The sequence below is a fragment of the Marmota flaviventris genome, chromosome 17 (genome assembly GCF_047511675.1).
Source record: "Marmota flaviventris isolate mMarFla1 chromosome 17, mMarFla1.hap1, whole genome shotgun sequence".
Taxonomy (NCBI): domain Eukaryota; kingdom Metazoa; phylum Chordata; class Mammalia; order Rodentia; family Sciuridae; genus Marmota; species Marmota flaviventris.
The window spans coordinates 77962226-77987225 of NC_092514.1; the positions used below are offsets into that span (position 1 = coordinate 77962226).

At 57.3% G+C, this 25000-nt stretch overlaps 1 protein-coding gene across 1 annotated transcript in view; it reads left to right on the forward strand.

Annotated features, from left to right (window-relative positions):
- Tbcd (tubulin folding cofactor D) overlaps positions 1–25000 on the forward strand; it is a 107103-nt gene that overhangs the window by 3352 nt on the left and 78751 nt on the right. The window contains exons 3-7 of the mRNA XM_027922186.2: positions 7176–7273; positions 8265–8366; positions 9731–9877; positions 10258–10313; positions 15227–15359. Of these exons, the coding sequence (XP_027777987.2) occupies positions 7176–7273; positions 8265–8366; positions 9731–9877; positions 10258–10313; positions 15227–15359 (536 nt within the window). The remainder of the gene's footprint in view (positions 1–7175; positions 7274–8264; positions 8367–9730; positions 9878–10257; positions 10314–15226; positions 15360–25000) is intronic.

The window sequence follows — 25000 nt, forward strand, 5'->3', positions numbered from 1 at the left end:
GGGGTTACAGGTGTGTGTAACCAAGACCCGCTGTATGTCTTTAGTGGTTTTTTTTTTTTTAATATAGTTTTAGTTGTTGATGGACCTTTATTTATTCATTTATTTATATGTGGTGCTAAGAATCGAACCCAGTGCCTCACATATGGTAGGCAAGCACTCTGCCACTAAGCTAAAACCCCAGACCTATCTTTAGTTCTTTAGAACTGCAGGTTTTTTTCTTTTTTTCTTTTTGTGGTGCTAAGGAGTCAAACCCAGGGCCTAAGCACTATACCAGCTGAGCTATGTCGCCAGCCCCGTTATCTTTATTTATTTATTTTTTAAATATTTATTCTTAAGTTTTAGGTGGACACAATATCTTTATTTTACATTTATGTGGTGCTGAGGATCGAACCCAGTGCCTCGTTCATGCTAGGTGAGCACTCTACCGCTGAGCCAAAACCCAAGCCCATCTTTCGTTCTTGATGACTCTCTTACTGGGCTTCTGGGGCAGCAGAGAGAAACTGTGCCTTCTGTATGGGTCACTGGCTCTCTGGGCCCCCAGTGATTGTGCAGGGGTTGTGAGATCTGTCCTAAACTTTCTGAGCCAGGGAGTTGCTTGCGCTCTGCTGATCCCTGAATTCTCTTTCCTTTGGGACAGTGTTGCTGTGAAGGGCTGGTCCTTTCCTTATTTACGACAGACATGGAAGGGCTATTCGCTGCTTCTGTGAGTGTAGTTTCCAGTGTGTTGTAGCAGCAGTGTGAGGGTGGACAGGCAGATGTTCACTGAGGAGGTAAAGGGGTGGAGGGGCGGCAGTGTGAGGGTGGACGGGCAGATGTCCTGTGAGGTGGTAGGTGGTGGAGGGGCAGTGTGAGGGTGGACGGGCAGATGTCCTGTGAGGTGGTAGGTGGTGGAGGGACAGTGTGAGGGTGGACGGGCAGATGTCCTGTGAGGTGGTAGGTGGTGGAGGGGCAGTGTGAGGGTGGACGGGCAGATGTCCTGTGAGGTGGTAGGTGGTGGAGGGACAGTGTGAGGGTGGACGGGCAGATGTCCTGTGAGGTGGTAGGTGGTGGAGGGGCAGTGTGAGGGTGGACAGGCAGATGTTCACTGAGGAGGTAAAGGGGTGGAGGGGCGGCAGTGTGAGGGTGGACGGGCAGATGTCCTGTGAGGTGGTAGGTGGTGGAGGGACAGTGTGAGGGTGGACGGGCAGATGTCCTGTGAGGTGGTAGGTGGTGGAGGGGCAGTGTGAGGGTGGACGGGCAGATGTCCTGTGAGGTGGTAGGTGGTGGAGGGACAGTGTGAGGGTGGACGGGCAGATGTCCTGTGAGGTGGCAGGTGGTGGAGGGGCAGCAGTGTGAGGGTGGACGGGCAGATGTCCTGTGAGGTGGTAGGTGGTGGAGGGGCAGTGTGAGGGTGGACAGGCAGATGTCCTGTGAGGTGGCAGGTGGTGGAGGGGCAGCAGTGTGAGGGTGGACGGGCAGATGTCCTGTGAGGTGGCAGGTGGTGGAGGGGCAGCAGTGTGAGGGTGGACGGGCAGATGTCCTGTGAGGTGGTAGGTGGTGGAGGGGCAGCAGTGTGAGGGTGGACGGGCAGATGTCCTGTGAGGTGGCAGGTGGTGGAGGGGCAGCAGTGTGAGGGTGGACGGGCAGATGTCCTGTGAGGTGGTAGGTGGTGGAGGGGCAGTGTGAGGGTGGACGGGCAGATGTCCTGTGAGGTGGTAGGTGGTGGAGGGGCAGTGTGAGGGTGGACGGGCAGATGTCCTGTGAGGTGGTAGGTGGTGGAGGGGCAGTGTGAGGGTGGAGGGGCAGATGTCCTGTGAGGTGGTAGGTGGTGGAGGGGCAGTGTGAGGGTGGACGGGCAGATGTCCTGTGAGGTGGTAGGTGGTGGAGGGGCAGTGTGAGGGTGGACGGGCAGATGTCCTGTGAGGTGGTAGGTGGTGGAGGGGCAGTGTCAGGGTGGACAGGCAGATGTCCTGTGAGGTGGTAGGTGGTGGAGGGGCAGTGTGAGGGTGGACGGGCAGATGTCCTGTGAGGTGGTAGGTGGTGGAGGGACAGTGTGAGGGTGGAGGGGCAGATGTCCTGTGAGGTGGTAGGTGGTGGAGGGGCAGCAGTGTCAGGGTGGACGGGCAGATGTCCTGTGAGGTGGTAGGTGGTGGAGGGGCAGCAGTGTCAGGGTGGACGGGCAGATGTCCTGTGAGGTGGCAGGTGGTGGAGGGACAGTGTGAGGGTGGACGGGCAGATGTCCTGTGAGGTGGCAGGTGGTGGAGGGGCAGTGTGAGGGTGGACGGGCAGATGTCCTGTGAGGTGGCAGGTGGTGGAGGGGCAGTGTGAGGGTGGACGGGCAGATGTCCTGTGAGGTGGCAGGTGGTGGAGGGGCAGTGTGAGGGTGGACGGGCAGATGTCCTGTGAGGTGGCAGGTGGTGGAGGGGCAGCAGTGTGAGGGTGGAGGGGCAGATGTCCTGTGAGGTGGTAGGTGGTGGAGGACAGTGTGAGGGTGGACGGGCAGATGTCCTGTGAGGTGGTAGGTGGTGGAGGGGCAGTGTGAGGGTGGACGGGCAGATGTCCTGTGAGGTGGCAGGTGGTGGAGGGGCAGTGTGAGGGTGGACGGGCAGATGTCCTGTGAGGTGGCAGGTGGTGGAGGGACAGTGTGAGGGTGGACGGGCAGATGTCCTGTGAGGTGGCAGGTGGTGGAGGGGCAGTGTGAGGGTGGAGGGGCAGATGTCCTGTGAGGTGGTAGGTGGTGGAGGACAGTGTGAGGGTGGACGGGCAGATGTCCTGTGAGGTGGTAGGTGGTGGAGGGGCAGTGTGAGGGTGGACGGGCAGATGTCCTGTGAGGTGGTAGGTGGTGGAGGGGCAGTGTGAGGGTGGACGGGCAGATGTCCTGTGAGGTGGTAGGTGGTGGAGGGACAGTGTGAGGGTGGACGGGCAGATGTCCTGTGAGGTGGCAGGTGGTGGAGGGGCAGCAGTGTGAGGGTGGACGGGCAGATGTCCTGTGAGGTGGTAGGTGGTGGAGGGGCAGTGTGAGGGTGGACGGGCAGATGTCCTGTGAGGTGGTAGGTGGTGGAGGGGCAGTGTGAGGGTGGACGGGCAGATGTCCTGTGAGGTGGTAGGTGGTGGAGGGGCAGTGTGAGGGTGGAGGGGCAGATGTCCTGTGAGGTGGTAGGTGGTGGAGGGGCAGTGTGAGGGTGGACGGGCAGATGTCCTGTGAGGTGGTAGGTGGTGGAGGGGCAGTGTGAGGGTGGACGGGCAGATGTCCTGTGAGGTGGTAGGTGGTGGAGGGGCAGTGTCAGGGTGGACAGGCAGATGTCCTGTGAGGTGGTAGGTGGTGGAGGGGCAGTGTGAGGGTGGACGGGCAGATGTCCTGTGAGGTGGTAGGTGGTGGAGGGACAGTGTGAGGGTGGAGGGGCAGATGTCCTGTGAGGTGGTAGGTGGTGGAGGGGCAGCAGTGTCAGGGTGGACGGGCAGATGTCCTGTGAGGTGGTAGGTGGTGGAGGGGCAGCAGTGTCAGGGTGGACGGGCAGATGTCCTGTGAGGTGGCAGGTGGTGGAGGGACAGTGTGAGGGTGGACGGGCAGATGTCCTGTGAGGTGGCAGGTGGTGGAGGGGCAGTGTGAGGGTGGACGGGCAGATGTCCTGTGAGGTGGCAGGTGGTGGAGGGGCAGTGTGAGGGTGGACGGGCAGATGTCCTGTGAGGTGGCAGGTGGTGGAGGGGCAGTGTGAGGGTGGACGGGCAGATGTCCTGTGAGGTGGCAGGTGGTGGAGGGGCAGCAGTGTGAGGGTGGAGGGGCAGATGTCCTGTGAGGTGGTAGGTGGTGGAGGACAGTGTGAGGGTGGACGGGCAGATGTCCTGTGAGGTGGTAGGTGGTGGAGGGGCAGTGTGAGGGTGGACGGGCAGATGTCCTGTGAGGTGGCAGGTGGTGGAGGGGCAGTGTGAGGGTGGACGGGCAGATGTCCTGTGAGGTGGCAGGTGGTGGAGGGACAGTGTGAGGGTGGACGGGCAGATGTCCTGTGAGGTGGCAGGTGGTGGAGGGGCAGTGTGAGGGTGGAGGGGCAGATGTCCTGTGAGGTGGTAGGTGGTGGAGGACAGTGTGAGGGTGGACGGGCAGATGTCCTGTGAGGTGGTAGGTGGTGGAGGGGCAGTGTGAGGGTGGACGGGCAGATGTCCTGTGAGGTGGTAGGTGGTGGAGGGGCAGTGTGAGGGTGGAGGGGCAGATGTCCTGTGAGGTGGCAGGTGGTGGAGGGGCAGTGTGAGGGTGGACGGGCAGATGTCCTGTGAGGTGGTAGGTGGTGGAGGACAGTGTGAGGGTGGACGGGCAGATGTCCTGTGAGGTGGTAGGTGGTGGAGGGGCAGTGTGAGGGTGGACGGGCAGATGTCCTGTGAGGTGGTAGGTGGTGGAGGGGCAGCAGTGTGAGGGTGGACGGGCAGATGTCCTGTGAGGTGGTAGGTGGTGGAGGGACAGTGTGAGGGTGGACGGGCAGATGTCCTGTGAGGTGGTAGGTGGTGGAGATGCAGCAGTGTGAGGGTGGACATTCAGATGTCCTGTGAGGTGGTAGGTGGTGGAGGGGCAGCAGTGTCAGGGTGGACGGGTCAGTGTCCTCCGAGGGGTGAGGTGGTGGCCTACCGTCTTCCCAAAGCAGGGTTCTGGCAGACTTCCCTGTGCTTCTTGCTCCCTCCGGTGAATGCCTCCGCCCTCTTCCTGTTGTTTGCTGGTGTCCTGAGGTGGGTGTGGTCGTGCCTTCCCTGCTTTGGACTGTGCCTGCTGGTGTGAGCCTGGAGCCTTTGGGCACAGTGCTGGCGCTGTCACTGTGGGCCATGCTGCCTTTCCGCCCCGACCTGTGTGATGGATCAGGGAAGGACATGTTGGAGGAGCTGCCTAAGGCGGTGTGTGTTCTGGGAGGACGGTGATGCTGGTTCTTTCACGGCCCACGTTTCCTTGCTCTGCTCTTGCCTGTTTTTTTCAGTGCTGGGGATTGAGCACTGGTTGCTCCACCATTGAGCCAGGCCCCAGCCCTTTTTATTTTTTATTCTGTGACACAGTGTCCAGCTGCCTCTGCTTTTTTAACGACATGTGCTGCAAGGAACTGAAGTGTTAAAACTTTGGGTTGTCAAACTACCCCTCCTTTGTGCCTGGTCTGTGCTGGTACCTGTAGGAAGTTTGTTGAGTGATTCAGCAGACCCTCCCCTGCTGGAAGGCCCACTTCAGTCTGTGCAGCACCCAGCCCGGCCCGCAGAGGGCTGTTTCTGAGGCCGCGCTGTGCTCAGGCTCCCGTCCCGGGCGCCAGCAGCTGCTGTGTTTCTTCCAGCATCCGCCTTCTTGTGTTCCAGCCCTTTTGTTCATGCAGAGAAGCTTCAGAGTGACTTTGCTACCCATACCTGGAATTGTCAGGTGTGCAGACTTATGCAGGGCAGGTGTCTGTATGGGGCTAGGTTTCCTGGGAACAGTGTTGTCTTCCTGATTATTCCAGTCCTTTATTTCGCTCGGTAAAGTTTGGTAATTTTCTTTAGAACTTTTAGAAATGTTTTTAGATTTATTTCTAGATTTTTTTTTTTTTTTTAATCTTTCATTGTTCTTGTGAAACAGTTTTTTGGGGGTACTGGGGATTGAACCTAGGGTGCTTTACCGCTGAGCCACATCCGCAGTCCTTTTTATTTTTTATTTTGAGATAGGGTCTTGCTATGGTGATGAGGGTGGTCTCAAACTTGCCATCCTCCCCCAATCAGCCTCCAGAGTTGCTGGGGTGTTTATGGAGGATTATACCTGGCATTCAGCAAAGATACATTTTGTTTTCTTGCTTTTTTAACTGGCAACATTATAACAGAATATATGTATCAATACTTTTTCCTGAAAAACAACACCATCTTTGCCTCAGAGTTCAACTTTGAAGTGTACTTGCTGGGTGGTCCCCCATGTCTCTGTCCCTGCCACCACTGCTGGATCTTTGCAAGTCCTCAGCATTTCAGAGTAGAACCACGTAGCATGAGGTCTGTTGTGGTGGCTGATTTCCCAAGCATTGCGTTGGTAAGTCTCACTGTGAAAGGAAATATTTACTTTGGAGGTGTTGTGTTTTGGTTGTTTCTTTTAGGTTTTCTAAGCAGGTAAATAGTTATCTAATTTGTGAATAATTCCAACTTGATCTTTTATCCCTGGCTATACATTTTAATCTTTTAAAAATTTTCGGATTAACATCATTGAGCTATATAACTCAATGTACAATAAAATGCATCTCTTTTGAGAGTGCCTTTTGAGTTTTAGCCCGTGCATGCCCCACCCTTGTCTAGGTATAGAGCATTTCTGTTATCCCAAAGTGTGCCTGGGTCCTCTGAGGCCAGCTTCTCCCCTGGCCTGGACCCCACCTGTGGGCTTGCTCTCTGCAGACCACTTGACCTTTATACTTCCTGGAGGCTTCCTTGAAGGAATGTCCCCGAGGGTTGTCAGTCTGCCTCAGCAGTCTGCTCCTGCCTCTGCTTGAGAAACTGTTGGTTTGTTCTGCTGCCCACTGGTGGATGTTGGTCAGTCAGGCTTGACATCACCTTGAGTGCTACCTTGGACCTTCATGGGCCATCTTTGGGTGCATGTGTGTTCTCTTTTTCTTGGCTGACCATGTCAGGCGCCCCTTGTTCTTGCAGACACCACTCTGTGCTGTCGCCAGCGGCACGATCCTGCTGCTCTGCATGCTGTCCGGCTCTTGGTATTGTCTTTCTGACCAGGCCTGTGCGGGTTGTCTCCTTTGGGTTCTGGGGATTGAACTCGGGGCCTCATACGTGCTAGGCCTGTACTCTGTCGGTGCTGGCTGTTGTTCTTCATCTATTAAGATTCATGAAGTTCTAGGTGTGGGCCAGGCATGGCGGTGCACGCCTGTCATCCCAGCGACTTGGGAAGGAGAGGCAGGAGGATTGCAAGTTCAAGGCCAGCCTCAACAACCTCATGAGACTCTGTCTCAAGATAAAAAGGGCTGGGTTGTGGCTCAGAGCACCCCAGTTTCCATTCCAGTACTGTAAGGGGGTGGGAGCAGGAATGCACGTTGTCCCAAGGTGCCGGCCCTTCTGGAGATGGCCTAGGTGAACACACGTTTCTGCTGCTCTGCTTATGCTTGGTCACGTGGGTTGTTAACCTTGAACCATCCTTTTGTCCTCCATCCTGTTTTGATGTCATATTGATGTTTAATTTTATAGCAAATGTCTGATGTCTCTTTCTCTAGAGTGGATGATGAACTTGTTGTTGGACATGGTGCGAGATAAGACGTCCCCAACTGCCCTTGTACATCTGGCTTTTAAATTTCTCTACATCATCACCAAGGTAATATTTGCATAGACTGAGAGTTGACGGAAGCTTTCTTAACATACTGGTCAAAAGTTGCTCTCCAGAGTGTCCTGCTGAGGACTGTGGTCTCAGACAGCTGCAGGTGTCCACCTGGGAGCTCAGGTCTCAGTGACCTGGGGCATCCTTTGTCCCAGACAGAAACTTTCTTATGAGGAAAAAGCAGAAAAACTGGGTGGAAATGGAAGTGCTGCTTGTACTTTACTGCAGGGATGAGCATGGTGGGAATCTGTCCTGCAGACCCATGTCCTACTCCCTTGCAGGCTCCTGGTGGTGCCCACCTGGTGGCCCACACAAGGGGAGTCTGCAGGTCCCACCCTGGGAGTGAACTTGGAGCTGGCTCTGCAGGGGGCTTATGGTTGCTGAGGCCGCACATTGCAGTATTCCTGCAGAGGTCCTCGCTGCAAGAGAAACTGTAGATGTTTATGGAAGCGTTAGTGAGTATGAGGATTTTTGATGCTTGTGGGGACCTACTCCTCAGGACTGTTGGGACAATCATGTGAACAAGGTAGAAGTGGCTTTTTTGTATTGTGTGTATTTCTGACGAGCCACAGAGCTTTGTTGGCTGATCTGGGTCAGAACACATTTAATGAGTGGGCTGCACTGGGAGGCAGAGCGCTCCTGAACTGTTCCTTGGATTTTGCTAAGTGGTGTCACTGGGGTGTGACAATTCCCCTACATCACTGGGGGCACTGAATGCACAGTGGGTAGGCTAGGAGCCCACAGGCAGCCCTGGGCCTCAGGAGGGCCAGTGGCAAGGCTGGCCCCTTCTGGCCTCTGGGAACATGGAGTCCAGCGGGGCTGTGTGCCAGCTGCAGAGCTGGGGGAGGCGTGAGCCTGCGCAGGCTCCACTCTACCCACAGGCACCTGTGAGCACTGGGCCAGGGAGCCCTCCTGGAGTGATTTTTGATGAGAGGAGGAAGACCGTGTTGTCACTGTGTATGTCATTCAGCGTCTTTTTATTTGGTAGGTTCGAGGCTACAAGGTATTTCTCCGTTTATTTCCTCACGAAGTAGCTGACGTGCAGCCTGTGCTGGACATGTTCTCGGGTCAGAACCCTACAGACCACGAGGTGCGCACTGCCCCCTGCCCGCTGCTCTCCGGGGCCGCCCCTCCTGCCCCCCTCATTCTGCCTGGTTTCCTATCATTCCCCCTCTTCTTTTGACGTTCCCTTTAGTTTCTACTTGTGGTGCTTTCAATTATTCTCCTCTGAAGTGTGTCCTTTACAAAGAAAAGATACACTTTTAGCTTGAGTGTGACTGTGCTGGGTCCCCGAGGCCCCAGGGACTGACTGCTGGGGAGGACTGGAGGACCAGGACTCAGTGGAGTCATTCCTGGGGGTGGTGGTTGCAGCCAAGCACACCAAGCCAGTCAGCAAGGGGAGGGGTGCGGGGCAAAGCCAGGTTGCTGCCGCCTGGAGGGCACAGCGCATGGGCCACCCCCAGCAGCACGGCATGGCCACACAGGTGGGGCATGGTCCCAGCCGAGCGCATGGGTGTTCACTGGGGCTGGTCGTGTAGGCACTGGTCTGGCTGGTGCCAAATGCAGAGCTGGGGGAGGCGGGTGCCTGTGCCAGCTCCGCTGTGTGCACCTCAGGCACCCTTGAGCACTGGGCCCAGGGAGCCCCGCTGGAGTCCATGTTCCCAGAGGCCACAAGGGGCCAGCCTTGCCACTGGCCCTCCTGAGGCCACAGGGCTGCCCACTGTGCGTTCAGGTGACTGTGCCTGCTGGAGACTTGCTGCTGTCTTCTCCGTCAGGGCCTCTCTCCTTGCTGCGGCTGGTACCTGAGGAAGGCCTGCACAGCTGGTGCGGACTCTTGTTTTTTAATTACTGAAATACAAGCCTTCCTTTCCTTTGTTTTGTGCTTTGCTGAGTGTTGGGGTGGAACCCAGAGCCCATGGGCACTGGGCAAGGGCTCCACCAGGGAGCTGCACCCTGGCTCCCGGGCATCCCTTTGTAGTGCCAGTCGAGAGTCTTTTGTTTACTTTTAAGTCTTTTCATCTGTCTCTCCTTTTCTCAAAAGGCCCATTTGCACCAGGTACAGTGGCACATGCCTCTAATTCCATCAGCAGCTCAGGAGGGCTGAGGCAGGCGGATTGTGAGTTCAAAGCCAGCCTCAGCAACTTAGTGAAGCCCTAAGCATCTCAGCAAGACCCTGTCTCTCAAGAAAATACAAAAAAGGGCTGGGGATGTGGCTCAGTGGTTGAGTGCCTCTGGGTTCAATGCCCGATACCAAAATAAAGGCCCATTTACATTTTGGATAGGATTCTTCTGTGTTCATTCTGTCTCCTGTCTGTGCGTGTGGTGGGGACATGGGAGGATGTGGCTGAGGATGTGTGTGCCCCAGGCTCTGGTCAGTGGGAGAAGGCCTGGACCAGCTTTGGAGGAGCGCAGGCCCGCTGTCTCTGACAGGGCCTCTGTGGCTTGACTTCCTAGACCTGGGAAACACGCTACATGCTGCTCCTGTGGCTCTCCATGACCTGCCTCATCCCTTTTGATTTTTCACGTTTTGATGGGAACCTCCTCACCCAACCTGAGGAGACACGAGTGTCCACGATGGACCGCATCCTGCGCATAGCTCAGGTGAGTGTGGCTGTGCCCTTGAGCTGCTGCCCGCACCCTTCTCCGGCTTGTGCTGCCTTGAGGTTGTGTTCATTCAGTGGACTTTGGGTACTTTTGTGTTTTCTTGAACTCTGTTTTCCAGTGAGGTAAGATTCGCTCGCCCTATTATGAATTTGGGATAATTGGGTAGAGCCCAGGGTGACAGGGCAGCAGATGTCTGTCCTCACTGGCGGTGCGGAGACTTGGGCTAGGCCCAGCCGTGATGCAGCAGCGGTATTAGGTTCCACCTCATATTGGGTTTTCAGCATTGTACAAGTAACAACGTTCAGTTATTTTCTAGGGAAACCTAGAAGATGAAGAGAAGCAAGAATGTTAAGTTGACATCTGTCAAATTCTTGCAGGCCTACCTGGCTGTCAGTGACAAGGCCCGAGACGCGGCTGCTGTCCTTGTGTCTAGGTAAGTCCTGGAGATTGCTGGCTGTGTTTGTTGATGGGCGGTTTGCGTGATGTTGGTTGCATGTGTCTGTCAGTCCATACAGAAGGACATCTGCACCTGCAGTGGTCACGCGAGGCTGGCCTGGGCTTGCAGAGTCACCCGATAGGTCTTGCCCAGGAGGCAGCCCAGACTGTGCAGGGAGTCCCCAGGCGTGGCTGCCTCCTCTGGGTGGTAGCAGCCTCTGCCTTTGAGGGTCCCTTCAGGAGCAGCTCATGCCAGGGTCAGAGATCTGAGTGCACAGGTGTGTGGCTTGTGGTGGAAGTCCCCAGATATCCCGAGAGACGGTCTCTAGTCAGCTGGGTTGGCCACCAGGACGGGACCCAGTGTGAAGGCGAGGAAGCTGGCGTGTGGCATTGAGGATGTCAGTGTCTCCTCTGATGGGATCTGAACATGTGGTAGTTACACAAGTTGAACAGTTTGGGTTTTTTCTCCTGGTTGGTGTTGTGAATCCTGTTGGTGGTTTCTGCGGGGCAACGACTGGCACCTCTGCCTTGTGGGTCCTCCACATGGTGGCAGACGCTGGCTTTGTCGAGTGTTGGGGGCCAGGAGATGTCTGACTGCTGTGCTCAGGAGTGGACCTGAGGAGGGGAGGACGAGCCTCGGCAGGGCGCCCAGCTGTAGCGAGGGCTGAGAGAGGGCAGGGTTCTTTCTGTTTACACGAGTGAGCGCTGTGGCCTGCTGCCCTGGAGCCGTGTGTCCACCCACACGTGGTCACTGTGCTCATGTGCTGCTTCCAGTCTGTCCCCAGGGCCAGCACTTGCTCTGGACACTCTGCATACAGCCCCCACCCTAAGCCACATCCCGGGATGAGTTCTGACAGTGGAGTGAGAGTTCAGCGGTCTGAGCTGGAGTACCGTGAAGGTCAAGGTGGAAAGTCAGGACGAGCCAAGAGCCCTCTGTCTGCCATGGGTGGGATCCTGCCGATGTTGCTGACCTCATTAGTGAAGGGTGGTATCTGTTGTGTGATTCTCATGGTTCCTCTTATGGTAGACCCATGCTGAGCTGGGCCAGGGGAGGGCAAAACCTGAATGTGGCTCACTGCTGGGTTCCTGCGGGAGCAGCCAGCCAAGCCCGGGCGCCTGGAGTGGGGCTGCAGTGCCACCTGGTGCCCAGCAGCTAGTGCGCTGTGCTGGAGCCCGTGCCTGTGGATCAGGACCCTCCAGGGTGGGCCCCCGGGTTGGCTGGGCAGGGGCAGCACCTGCCAGAGACCTTGGGACTCCTTCTGACGAGCCTGTAGCTGCCTGTGGGTGGGGAGAGTGGCTCAAGATCACTCCCTGCTGTGCCTGCTTCCTGTTGGCTGAGCTCCTGCTCTCCAGCGTTCTCGGAGGCTCCTGATGCTGCCACCCCTGTGCTGCCACCCCGTGCTGCCACCCTGTGCTGCCACCCTGTGCTGCCACCCTGTGCTGCCACCCCGTGCTGCCACCCCGTGCTGCGGTGCTTCGGCAGGAAACCCTGTAGCAGGGAAAACACACCTTTTTTCTTGATGGCCTCAATCTGGAGAGTTAGATAGTTAACTAAAAGCAAAGGTATGTTGGGCACACTGGCTCATGGAGGCAGGAGGGTCACATGAGGCCAGGAGTTCAAGGCCAACCTGGGCAACGTGGTGAGACCTGTCTCCCCCCCCCCCCCCAATAAAACCAAGGTGTGCTCCGTAGAAAAGGTGGAAATTCTGGAATGTTGGGAAACACCTCGTGTGCAACTCTGGCTCGTGGTGGGGTCTGTCTGTGTTACTGAACCCACAGGGCGGCACTCACAGTGTGCCCTCCCGCCTTTCCCTGGCTTCCACGTGAGTGCTGAGGGGGCTCTGGACTCGTGCCAGTGGCCCGCCAGCCGCATCAGCTCCCCCTCATGGCAGTGTCAAGGCTGACTTGGTGTTCGCTGCCTGGCAGGGCCTGGGCAGCGCCGCTCCACGCGGGGTCTGGCGTGTCTTGTGGGCGTGTGGCTGCTGGCTGTGAGCCTGGCGGGTGCCCTGCATCCTGATCCTGACTCTGAGGTCAGGACAGTCGTCCTTCCCTTCCCTTTAGTTATTTTGACTCTGAAGCCCAGCATCTTGGCCTGTGAGAGGTTGGCTCTCCCCTCGTAGGTCGAGCTGCAGCCTGTGTGACAGGTCCTGGAGGCTGCCTAGGTGTTTCAGCACCAGTCTGAATGTTGCCCTTTCCCGTTAATTTGTGTTGCTCTGTAACATGCGTGCACACGTGTGACGTCGAGCAGGGCTTGCCACCTGCATGTGCTGTGCTTTGCTGAGGCGGAGTCAGTGCACCCACAGCATTGGGCTGGCGGTGCTGTTGGATCCTGAGTGACCATGTCCCAGGAGATGGCATTTCTTGAGACTGGAGCCCACTCTGAGAGAGGCCTGGCCCTGTGGCCCGGGTTCTTTTGGCCATTGGTAGAGCTCACAGGGCCCTTGCAGGTGATAGTGGAGATCGCTGTTGAAGCGGCTGTGGCCTGTGGTGTTGTGTTCTTTGAAAGAGCAGGGAGCTTAGGGCTCAGACTCTTCCAGAGAGTGGACAGCCCTGCTGGTGTGAGGCTTCATATATGTGTCTGTGCGAGAGAGACTTTTTAAATTTTCATTTGTATTTTGGGCTTTCTGATGTGAACGTGTGCTTCTGTGCTTTTTACAAACAAGAAAAACAAAGATAGTGACTTGCTTCAGTCTGTCCAGCAGCCTTAGGTTTCTACCTGTAGATTCGTGTGATCTCACTTGAGAAGGGACTAAAGTTAGACTCAGGTGTGCAGGGGGACCAGACCAAGCTGGGTCTTGTGGGTCTTCCAGAGGGGAACCCGAGCAGGCTCCAGGCTGGGGCTGTGTGTGGTCCAGCCTTCACCACTGAGTGGCTCTGGGCCTCGCCCTGCACTCATCCTGTACCCTGGGTGTGGCATCTGCTCAGAATGCCTGTGTCTTCATCCTTTGGGGCGGAGGTCAGGGGGCAGACTGAGGATGCAGCCGGTACTGCCTGGTGACAGCAGAACCAGTGCCCAGGAAAAGAATGCATGAATCTCAGGCCTTGCCCTAGAGCGAGGGTGTCAGGGCTCTCAGGGCCCCTTTCTGGATCCACCACAGAGAATTCCCTGGACGAGGCCCTGGAGTCTTTTTATTTATTTATTTTTTTGGTACCAGGGATTGAACTCAGGGGCACTTAACCCCTGAGCCACATCCCCGGCCCTTTTTATTTTTTATTTAGAGGCAGGGTCTCACTACGTTGCTTAGGGCCTCACTAAGTTGCTGAGGCCGGCTTTGAACTCGCGATCCTCCTGCCTCAGCCTCCCAAGCCACTGGGATTTTAGGCATGCGCCTGAGCGTCCTGCAGGAGTATGTCTTTCTGACTGCACACTGAAGTCAACCACCAGGCTTGCTGACCAGTGGGGGTCTCCAGGAGTGCACCGTGAACTGCGGACACCAGTAGAACCTGGGTTTTCTTCCTGACTTGTGAGAGGTCACGCTCTCCCATGCCCAGTCATAGCATTAGTGGTTGATGCTGCTGTCTTCCCTCACGTGGCGTGGGAGGGGGTCTGCACACAGCAGCCTCACCTGGGCACCCTCCAGGGCACACCCCCTCACTGGCAACCTGGCATGAATGTCAGGACCAGGAGGTCCCACAAGAATTGGACCCAGATGTTTGGACAGAGGGTGCCAAGCACCCAGGCATGTCCTGTGGGAAGGGCTGCCCAGAGGAGGTGGGGTCCTACTGTTGGTGGGAAGTTCAGGGTGCCAGCTGTCCCCTTGGCAGTGGGTTCTGTAAGGGGCACGATCCATGAGGGTCCAGTGCTGTGCTGTGCTGTGTATGCTTGGTCTGAGCATCCTGGATTTTGGAGGTGCCCCGAAAGGGTCTGTCACCAAGAAAGCATGCAGCCAGCTCTGACAAGGACTAGCTGGACAGCTGGACGATGGATGGGGCGGCAGGGACAGGCAGCATCGAGGCCGTTTTGCCATTGCCTGGCGGCTCTAGCTCACTCCTCCCTGAGCCACTGCTCGGGGCTCCACACGGCCCCACATCTTGGGAGGTGGCCCTGCACTGGAGAAGAGCTCAGACCACCTCTGGCTCCTCAAGCCCCACCCCGTCTACCTGAGGTCTTGGATACCAGGGCCGGGCCCCTCCACTTTGCTTCCCATTCCCCTGCCCCAGCCACTCTTGCTGCTGGCACAGCAGAGCTACGTAGGGACTCAGCGCCCCCCTCTCAGGTTTCCTGGTGGTCGCTCTGTGCCCACTTTCTGGGGAGGTGGCCCCTCCTCCCCTTTCCATGCTGGTCCTTCCTGACGTCCCCTGTTGGTGGTTTGCTGTCTCTTTGGGTGTCAGCCCTGGAAAGGCAGGACTTTGTGCTGTGGCAGGGCCAGTCTTGAGGCAGAGTCAGAGAGCTGGGCACTGGCCTGAGAGCTATGGAGGAGAAAGGGTTCTGGGGCTCTGGGTTCCTGGGAGAAGGAGGGTGGCACTCTGCACTCTGTTAGCCTGGGGTTGGGGTGGAAGGTGGCCATGGTAGGTACTGTGGACAGGTCCCTGGCTGAGTTGGCTTCTGGGTTGGGCTGTTAAGGATGTGGTGCTCTGAGGTCGAGGGCTGTGGTTGGGAAGAGGGTGGGTGGGCATGCCTGGTCCTGGTGGGGCAGAATGCCCAGTGGCCTCTGAGGCTTTGAGCTGAGTTGGGGCTCAGGAGGCAGGAGGTGGGGACTGTGAGGACCCCGTGGGGCTGCGACTGGGCAGTGACTTGGTACCCTGGAGAGAGGGGCTGACAAAGGGGCCACTGTGGGTCGCGAGCCTAGTATAAGGACGGGGATTGGGAGGTCGCCCTGAGGGCCTCGTGTGCAAGGGTGGCTGGTGGGAAGCAGGGAGCTCTTGGTGTGTTGGAGCCTTATCACACGTCTGTGCCCTGTTCCCTCGCAGGTTCATCACCCGTCCTGATGTCAGGCAGAGGAGGATGGCTGGCTTTCTGGACTGGAGCCTCTGCACCTTGGCCCGCTCTTCCTTCCAGACCATGGAGGGGGTCATAGCCATGGACGGGACTCTGCAGGCCTTGGTGAGCACTGCCACGCGGTGGCCCTGCGCTGTGCAGCAGCCGGGAGGCGGGCTGGCTGGGGTTCCAGTTCAGAAAAGTGCTGTGGGGCCCCATCGCCACCAGGGGGCGGTGGTGCACGCAGAGTGCCGCTGGGGCCCTTCAGGGCATGTTGCCCTTGCTTACTTTTGTCACAGAGAACAATTGTTGGAGCCAGCGCCCCCAAATGAGAGGTGGCTTGAAATGAGATTTTGTTCATGTCTGCATTTTAATATAGACCCTGGTGCCCTGTACTGTTCTGCTCTGCCAGTCTCGTGTGCTGTCTTTGGTGCTGACGAGGCAAGGCCTTCGTGGGGATGTTCTGGAGGGGTGGCGGCCCTCCTTGACCTTGGGCTCTGCTCCTCCTGCTCTTTGCTCTTTCTGTCACCGCCACAGGTGAAGAGCGGGTCTTCCTCCCTGGAGCTGAGGAGGCTGGCGGCCCCCTGAGGACAGCAGGCCTTGGGAGGTGCTCATGGAGGGTGTTTGCTTCCTGCCTGTGGGTCCCCGGGGGACTTGCTGCGGGGAGTGGGAGCGTTGCTGTGTCTGGCTGGACTTGGGGAGGGTGCGCAGCTCAGCATCTGTTTCTCTTCATGGTGTTGCTGTGGTCTTCACGAGGTTCTCATCACAGTGTGTGGGAAAGAAAGCCGACAGAATAGAGCATTCCCGTGTCCTAGCTCCAGTTGTCTCCACAGCAGTGTGCTGTGACAGCAGCTCAAAGTCAGCACGTAGCGGGCGCAGGGCACGCCTGTGATCCCAGACACTGGGCGGGCTGAGGGAGGCTGGAGGGTCACAAGTTCCAGGCCAGTCTCAGCAACTCAGTGAGACCTTGTCTCTAAATAAAAAGGGCTGGAAGTGTAGCTCAGTGGTAGGGCATCCCTGGGTTTCAGTACCCCTTACCACAGAAAAATAAAACAAAACGTGAAGAAAAGCCCCAAGTGTGACCTGCATACCACCAGCATAGGCAAGCGAACAGTAGTACGTCAGGGCTGGAACAGCCCCTGCCTGCTCTGTCACCACGTGGCTCTGATGTCGGGCATGCGTCTCACTGAGCGGCTTCCCCGAGCCCTTCTGCTTGGAGCGGCCTCAGAGCTTCACTCCTTCTGTGGCTGTGAGGGCGGTCTGTTGTGAGCAGGCGGCCATGCACTTCCCTGGTCGAGCTTGTGCTGGACCTCCTGTGTCCAGCTCCCTCGGCTGCCCAACAGTAGTCCTTTCTGTGGTGCTGGGAGGGAACCTGGTTTTCTGCACACGTTGGGCAAATGCCGTGCCCCTGGATTATACCCCAGCCCCTGGGCAGACGCTCTGCCACTGGATCATACCCCAACGCTGAGAGTGGATTAAAACTTAGCAATATTTTGTTTCTAATGTGTTTTTTAAACTTGCGCATGTACACCATCAGGTTGATGAAATGTGGGGTGTCCTGCTTTTGGGGTTTGCAAGTACAGTGGGTATCCTGCAGCCTGGAGGTGCTCATTCCAGCTGTGTGTGGGGTGGTGGCCAAAGAGGGTGTTATTCCAGTTTTCAGTCTAATTGTACAGTGGAGGTCAGTGCAGGCTAAGGTTGACCCTGAAGGGTGCTGGGGGTGGGGGTCCCCACTATGCACCCACTGTGCCTTTCTCCAAGGGACCTATGGGATGTCCTGTTATTTTAGTTTTTGGTACTGGGGATTGAACTCAGTGTGCTCTGCCACAAAGCCACATTCCTGGCCCTTTTTTCTACTTTTTAAATCAGAGACAGGTTTCTTAAGCTGCCCAGGCTGACTTGGAATTTGGGATCCTCCTGCCCCAGCCTCCCGAGTAACTGGGAAAACGGGGTGTCACCCTGCTCAGCAGCATTCCTGACGGGCTCTCGGGGGTCTCCTGCAGCCAGTTCCTTGCCATGGCCTAGGGGAGGTCACCTTGATGTGATCGTCCAGGGACCCTCAGGCAGGTGAGGCTTAGGTGGCCCCGGCCCAGGTGGGAGAACGGCTCCTGTGGGGGAGTCATGGCCTGTTGTCTTGGGGCCACTTCAGGGGCTGGCAGTGCCTGCTGATCAGCGACCCTGGGCTCCTCCCTGAGGGGTGGGCAGTCCTCTAGCTTGAGGTGGCCGTGGTGCCTCTCATCTACATATGCTTTGCCCACAGCTGCTTACCTTTTTTTTTTTTTTTTTTCCTGTAGCATTTTTATTTTTCTTTCTCTATTTTTTAAATATTTTTTGTTGTCAACGGGTCTTCATTTTTTTATATGCTGTGCTGAGAATCAAACCCAGTGCCTCACCCGTGTTAGGCAAGCGCTCCACCACCGAGCCCAGCCCAGCCTGCTTTCCCCTTTTGATGGTCTTCTGCACTAGTGTTCCCTTCCCACTGCAGGTGGCTCATGGTGGCTGAGGCAGCAGGCTCGCTGCCTGGTCCCTGCCCTCTGCTGGACTTGTCTTTGCAGAATCAAGCAGCGTGGGGCTGCCTTTTATTTGGATGTCTCCAGGTTCCGCGTTTGCAGGAGGGAGGCTTGCTTTTTCTCTGGCCTCCTGAGGTCTGAGGGCTTAGAAATGCTGAGTCTCTGAACCTTTGCTGCCCAGCTGGGCGTGTGTTGGCAAGGGATGAGGAAGACGCGGCTCTCCCTCTCGTTGGGGCAAAGCACTTCTGCTCTATCTAGAGAGTTTTGCCCCGAGCGCTGATGAGCAATTGTCTGACGTAGCCAGCTGAAATCCTAAGGAGCAAATGAAGGGAGATGCTGTCAAGCAACAGCCCTGGGCCTGTCCACCTGTGGCTCCCGTGCCAGGCTTGTCCCCGCTGCCCCTGCAGAGTCTGGTCTGCCCGGAGTCACGGTTTTCTTTTTCTCCTCTGAGGGGCCCTGGGGTCTAGCACAGCTCCTGGGCAGGAGGAAGTTGGGCTGAGCAGGCGGAGTGGTTTCGCCCAGGCTCCTCAGACCTGCAGGCAGAGGGCGGGGTGTCCAGTGCGTGATGAAACTTGCAGGTGATTGTGCTTTGGGGTTGCAGTTTCCTTTGATGCACTTGGCTTCCTTTTCATGCACCTGTTCATTAGTGTGGGTTAGGCGAAACAGGTGAACCTCGGAACAAGTCCCGTCGAAACTAGGGCTGGTTTTATTTCCCTTGAAGCACAGTCCTCTCTCAGCGATGGCTTTTAACTCTTGTGGGAGGGAAACGAGTGCTCACTTTGTTGAGCACCTATGCTGTAGACCCACTTTGAGCATGAGGGTTAATGCCAATTGAGGAGATTTGAGGAAAGAAAACACTATTGAAAAGAGAAAAACGGTGTCACTTGAATGTGTAGTGTCTGCTTGCTTATTGACAGCTGTGCCCTGTGGGTTTACCACTCCGACTGCACTATTCTGCTGGTTTCAGGTGGGTTTCCCCTTTGCACCACCGCAGTGGCTGGGAGAGGGTGGAACTTGGTGGTAAAGGGCAAGGTGTGGCTCCTGAGCCTGTGCTGTTAGGGTGGCATCTACTCTTTGCAGGGGGGTCCGTTGATTTCTCTCGATCATCACAGAAGCAGAAGTCTTGTTAGAGGGGGAACACAGCAGCATTAAGACCCAGGAGAGCCAAGGAGCAGTGCTGTAGCCCTGAGCCTGTTGCTGGGCACTGCTGGGGGACATGCCAAAATCGGTCAAGTTCCTGGTATGGGGCTTAGCCCCACTGTCCTGGCCTGACCTGCCAGGAGGCCGATAGGGTCTGGGCCTCAAGCTCACAATGTACTTTGGCCACCCCTGGATTCTGCCTCCCCCAGTGACTGGAGGCACAGTTTGATCCACTGTGTGCACCTCCTAGAAGGACAGGGAGAAGCCTCTCTGGCCCCCAAGGCCTGTCAGGCTGATGTGTGCTCTTTAAGACAGGGTTGGGAGGGTCTGGGATTTGGTGGCTCTCCGGGGCTCACACCCAGTGTCTGGTGCAGGCTCTGCGTGGCCTAGTTCTAGTGTGAGGCAGGGTTTTGGGTGGGGAGAGGGCAAGAGCTGTGGGGAACCTGTGCACTCAGTTCTGTGTCTTTAGGTTCTGGAAGGCCGTTCCTGGGCCGGGCTTCAAGAGACACTGGACAGCCAGCTCTGGCTGTCTGAATTTCCCGTAGCCAGCATCTTGGGTGTGAGTCCTGCAGAATGCAGGGTCCTGTACACGAAGGGAGGATCTGCGGGCCACCCGCCGCGGGTCCTGCCCTGGCTCCCCTGGACCTTTGTTTCTCGCTTGCCATTCTTGCCTCTAGGTAGAGAATCCATTCCTGACAGCACTTTTAACAGTCTTTGCACCCAAACCGTCAAGATGCCCATGTGCAGTACCTGGCTCTGCTCGACGCCCAAAGCGCCCATGCATGCTTGCCCCCTGGCCCCCGACTCCTCGCACGGTCTACGCGCACTCCACCCGTACACGCACGCTGGCCGCCACTTCACTCATGCGCCCTCTGCCTCCAGACACACATGCGTCCATTCCCTTTCCTGCATGGCGCAGGCGCTCCCAGGCCACTCCCTCGCAGGTTGTTTCCCCACCCTGTTCCTGCACGCCTTCCATTGGGCCGCCACTCCAACACCCGCACGCCTCCCACAGGACTGCCACAGCTGCCACCACCCCACCACGTCTCCCATAGGACCACCCGCACCGCCTCCCACGTGGACCGCCAACCCCCCACACCCTCCCACAGCCTCCCACGGGGACCGCCACCCCCGCCACATCCACATGGCCTCCCATGGAGACCGCCACCTCCCCACGTACTCGCACGTCTCCCACGGGACCACCCCCCTCACACCCCTGTAAGCCTCCAACGGGACCCTCACCCCCCAACCCTCCCACGGCCTCCCTCGGGGACTGCCACCCTCACACACACGCCTGCATGGCCTCCCATGGAGACTGCCACCCCCCCCACACACCTGCGTGCCTCCCACAGGGACTACTAGTCCCCTCCCCAGAATGCCTCCCCAGGCCCCCACCCCCTGTCTGACCAGTGGCACTGGCCCGGCCCAGGAGCGTGGCCCGGGGAGGCCAACCCTGGTGGGTCCCAGGCGGATGTGGTCCCGGTGGCACAGGTGTGTGTCGTCGGTGGTGGGGAAGCGGTCACCCTTCCTCACGCACTCGTGGCTCTGGCCTGCTCCTGGTGTCGTTGGGTCTCATCCCCAGGTCTCGTGGCCATCAGGCTCTGGTCTGACCCGGTGTGGTCTCTGGGCTCCCTCGCTTTGACTTCTGGGTGGACCTGGCCCCAGAGGGCAGGAGGACTAACATCCTTAGGGGCAGGCTACTTGGACTGCCCTTGTGTGTGCTGATTCCACGTGCCACCTCCATGTCCTTGCATTCTGTGGCCCGCATGCTACCTCCACATCGTCTTGCCCTGTTGTGCACCATGCTGCTTCCCACTGTCGCAGTGTGTCACCTCCATGTCGTTGCTCTGTCACCAAGTGGCCCCTCCATGCCCCCGTGCTCTGTTGCACCAGCTTGGCTGGTGGGCTGCGTGCACTGACCCCTGGAAGGTGGACATCCATGTGATTGAGAGGGCTCTGGAGTCTCTGGGTGAGGTTGGTTCTACTTCTGTCTCGCACACTTGCAGTCCCTTGTGATTTATTTGCTGCCGGTTCGTAAGAATGTGTTCTTGTTCTGGGTCTGAGCTGATTCTGACCAGCTGTGTGCTCCAGCTGTTGACAGCTTGGTTTCCGCAGTTGAGGTGCTAATTTCTGGGTACTCCTTTCTTCCAGAGGAGAGTGGGTGCCGCGCTCCTGGGGCAGGCCGTTCCTCTGGCCCTGATGTCTGTGGCAGCTGTGCTGGGTGAGGATGGGGCTCCCTGCTTGATGCTGCGTGGCATCTGAGCCTGCTGCTTGGCTCCTGCTGTTCCAGGTGCTGCAGCGTTTGTTTTCTCAGGCCAGTGAGTAGCTGGAAGCTGCTGCTGTGTTTCCCGGCTCTGTGCTGGGGTGCCAGGTTCTTTCCCACAGTGCTGCGGGACGGGCTGAGGACCAGGGTCCCCCTGCGGAGGGCCTTTGCTGCTTCTGAATGAGGCTGCAAAGGCACAGCTCACTGGCCAGGCAAGGCACCAGCCATGTGTAGTGGGGTTCGGGCTGGAGTGACTGTTGGGCCTTGAAGGTCCTTTCTGCTTGTGTGGCGTCCAGCGTGTGGTGTGTCCAGAAGTACTTGTGTTCAGTCACTGTGAGTGCAGAGCCTGTGGAGATGGGGGCTGCTCCCTTGGGCTGAGAAAGCCAAGGAGGAGTCTGTGCTCCCTCCCTTTGCGGGTGGAGCAGGTGTGCCTTCCTGGGAGCACAGCAGGGTCGCAGCCAGGTGCCCTCAGGTGACCGTGGGTCCAGAGGGGTTGGGCTTGGGGTCTGCCCCAGAGCGGCTGGTGCTCACAAGCTCCTCAGAGGCCTGAGCTGCACTGAGCTGGGGTGTGGGCCTTTCTCCTAGAGCCTGGGTGGGGCTGCTTTTCTTGGTCTCAATCAGGAAGTGCCTCCAGGGAGCCTCAAACTAGCACCTCCTGCTTGGCAGTGGGCAGACTTGCTTTCAGAGCCACCTGCGTCCACAGGGCTTGGAGGACATGCCCTGGAGAGGGGAAGCTGCTGTGCTGGGCACAAGGGCCAGCTTGGGTGGGGAGCTCTTGGGCCTGTGGTGTGGGGTGTGACTCAGCTCCTGGTGGCTGGCTCTGCTGGTTTTCAGAGCAGCACTCAGAGCCTAGCTGCGCCGGCTGCGGTGCTGTCCCAGCTCCGGGTCACCTGTGCTTACCAGCAGGTGGCTCTGCTTAGTTCCTGTGTTCTGCTTTGTGGAAGTGGGTGCACCTCTCACCTGGCCACTCAGCATGTGGGTCTTGAGGTGTGTGATGATGAGTGCCCTCTGGTTGTTGTGCCCCTGAGGTTCACCACCCTTCCACACCCTCTGGGGAACTGTCCACCACTGCCCTTTCTCAGGCCCAGTGTTGTGAAGAACTGGAATCCACCAAGCCCTGTCCGCATCGCCAGTGTGTGCTGGACGGGAACGTGCAGAGCCCACTGTGCGAAGGATGGGAGGTAGAGACCCGCTCTGTTACCAGTGTGTGCAGGCTGGGAAGGCGCAGAGCCCGGCTGCGTGGGTGTTTGTGCCCTTTCCGACTCCCTTAGTGAGAGTGGCTCATCTCCTGTGTGCTGCTGAGAGCTGGGCATCTTCTGGGGGGTCCTGCTGGAAGCTCCCAGAGTAGTTCTCTGTCCAGATTGAGAACAGAGTGGAGATGGAGAATTGGAGGGGCTGGGGTTGTGGCTCAGTGGTAGAGCGCTCGCCTAACATGTGTGAGGCCCCGGGTTCGATCCTCAGCACCACATAAAAATGAATAAGATAAAGGTGTTGTGTCAACTACAACTAAAAAATAAATACAAGAAAAAGAAAAGAGAGATGGAGAATTGGTGTTCCTCCCAAGCAGACAGGGGTGTGGCTCTTGACTCTGGGTGGCCAGTGGCTGCATCCTGTGCATGGGGGCGGATGGGGATGGCTGGGGTTCACAGGTGTCGTGGCTGTGTGTCCTGAAAACGTGCACTTGCTTTCCTGAGGACTCCTGTTGCTTGTCACAGGCTTAGGCTGAGTCTCACTGTGCTTATCAGGAGTTGGTGAGTAAAGAAGGCTCGTGTCTGTCTGGCATTGGCATTCCACAGTGTCCTCAGTCTTACTAGTGACAAGCCAGGTGCCTGGGCCTCCTGCACATCTCCTCCTGTTTGTTCGGGGTCCCCTCAGGTGGACGTTGCAGTGGACTCCTGCAGGTCAGTCTGCACCCCTTCTCATGCCCTCCACACGCTGCCAGGGCGGTGTTTATTTTGGGGACTTTTTAGGCATGTTGCTGCCACCCAGCCTGAATTCTGGTGCCCCTTGACCACAGGACTCCTTGCCCTCCGCTGCCTCCTGAGGAGGCATTTGTCCTCTGTGATGGGCTGCCCACCCCAAACCCATACCATAAACGACAGCCACTCTGTGGTCTTCACAGAGCTGGGAGCCAGGATGCTTCCTTCTGCCTCTCCATGTGCCCATATGGGAGGGCACAGCTGGGGCCTTCCCTGGCTGGCTGCTGCTGCAGGGGAGTGGCTTCCTCCAGGGCCAGCTCTGGAGAGCAAGTGGCCGTGGGACCTGGCAAAGGACACATGCAGCCTGGCATGGAAGTCACTGGGCTCCTTGGCACTGCTCTTGCCATCTCTCAGTTTGGGGGCATGGTGTGGCCCGGTGCGCCTGGAGTGCAGTCCTGCCAGGCGCGGCTGGGTTTGTGTTGGGCCAGGGTCTGGTTGGTTGTGCTGTACTTTCTCACCTCCGTCTTCATTGTGCTCAGGGTGGTCTGCCTCCGACCCACTGTTTACTGCTCAGCTTTCTTCTTTTGGAAGCTTCTGTCCCTCCACCTAGGTCTTGCACCAGGAGACCCTCTCACAGCTCCACCAGCCTCTGCTGGACACTCTCCCTCTTCCAAACATTGTCAGCCTCTTCCTGGGGACTTTGGGTGTAGGCATGGTCTTCACGCAGTGGTGAGCCCAGGGCATCGGGACCCTGTCTGGAGGAAGCTCCCTCTTTCCAGGGTTATTGAGGGTGCATATCCTGGAAGGCCCTTGTGTCATGGTCTCTCTGCTCTTGCTCTGTGACAGCACGTTTTTTGTTCCTTATTCCTTGACCTGGGCACGTCATGGTATTAATTTTTGGATCTTGCAAGCCTTGAGTTCCTTGCACTGGATGAACCCATCTGGTTGTGGTGGGAACTGTGTTCGTGGTTTGTTGAATTCTGAGAGCTGCTTCTCCCCAGAGTTTTTGCCTCTGCTTTCTTGAGAGATGGGTTCTTGTGGCCCACAGAGGTCAGCTAGCATGTCCACCAGGGTTCCACTGGCCCTGTGGCCTGCTGGGGAGTGTCTCTCCTCTCTCTCTTGGGGTTTGTGTGGTGTGGCATTGCCTTCCCACTAGTGACGCTCCATTAAATAATCCGTCTCTTTATCTTATGCAGATCTCTTTCCTTGGGAATCGTCTTTCTTGGGATTTGTCATTACCTTCAGGTTTTCTGGCTGGTGGCCATCACGATCACGAAGCACCTTTATCATCCCGTAACTTCCGTGGCCGGTGAAGGCCCTGCAGCGCCAATTTCCACAGCAGGCGCTTGTGTCGCAGTGGTGACCTCTCAGGCCGAGCATGGCCTCTGTGTCCTGGAGGGCAGCCTGCCCAGTCACTGTGCCCTTCTGACCAATTATTTCTAAGACGAGAAGCTGTTGTTCCCTTGCACAGCAGTTCTGACTGTGACGCTGCAGGACTGCCACAGGTGCGCTGAGTTTGTGACATGCAGGGCTTTGTTTCCTCAGTGCCCGCTGACCTGCTGTCTTGTGGCTCGTAGCCCTGTGCTCCTGGCTGGCCCTGGCCTGCCCAGACCTTGGCACAGGGAGCATGGCAGTGTGGTGCTGGTGGCATCAGGAGGACATTACTGTCACCCAGAGCACGTGGGGTATACCTTTCCATGGTTTTGGAAGATTTGGCAAAATCTTTCAAACTCAGCATCCATTCATGTGCAAAACAATTGAAAAACCAGGGTGGCAGGAACACACCCCAACATTGTGGAACTTAAGTCAGAGTCTGTTTGATCTCACTTTAATCTGGAGTGGGTGTGTGTTAGGAATGTGAACGTCCATTGAGGATGGATGGAGACCTGATGCCTCTGCAGCTGTCAGTCCTGCAGCTCCTCTGAGCAGTCAACA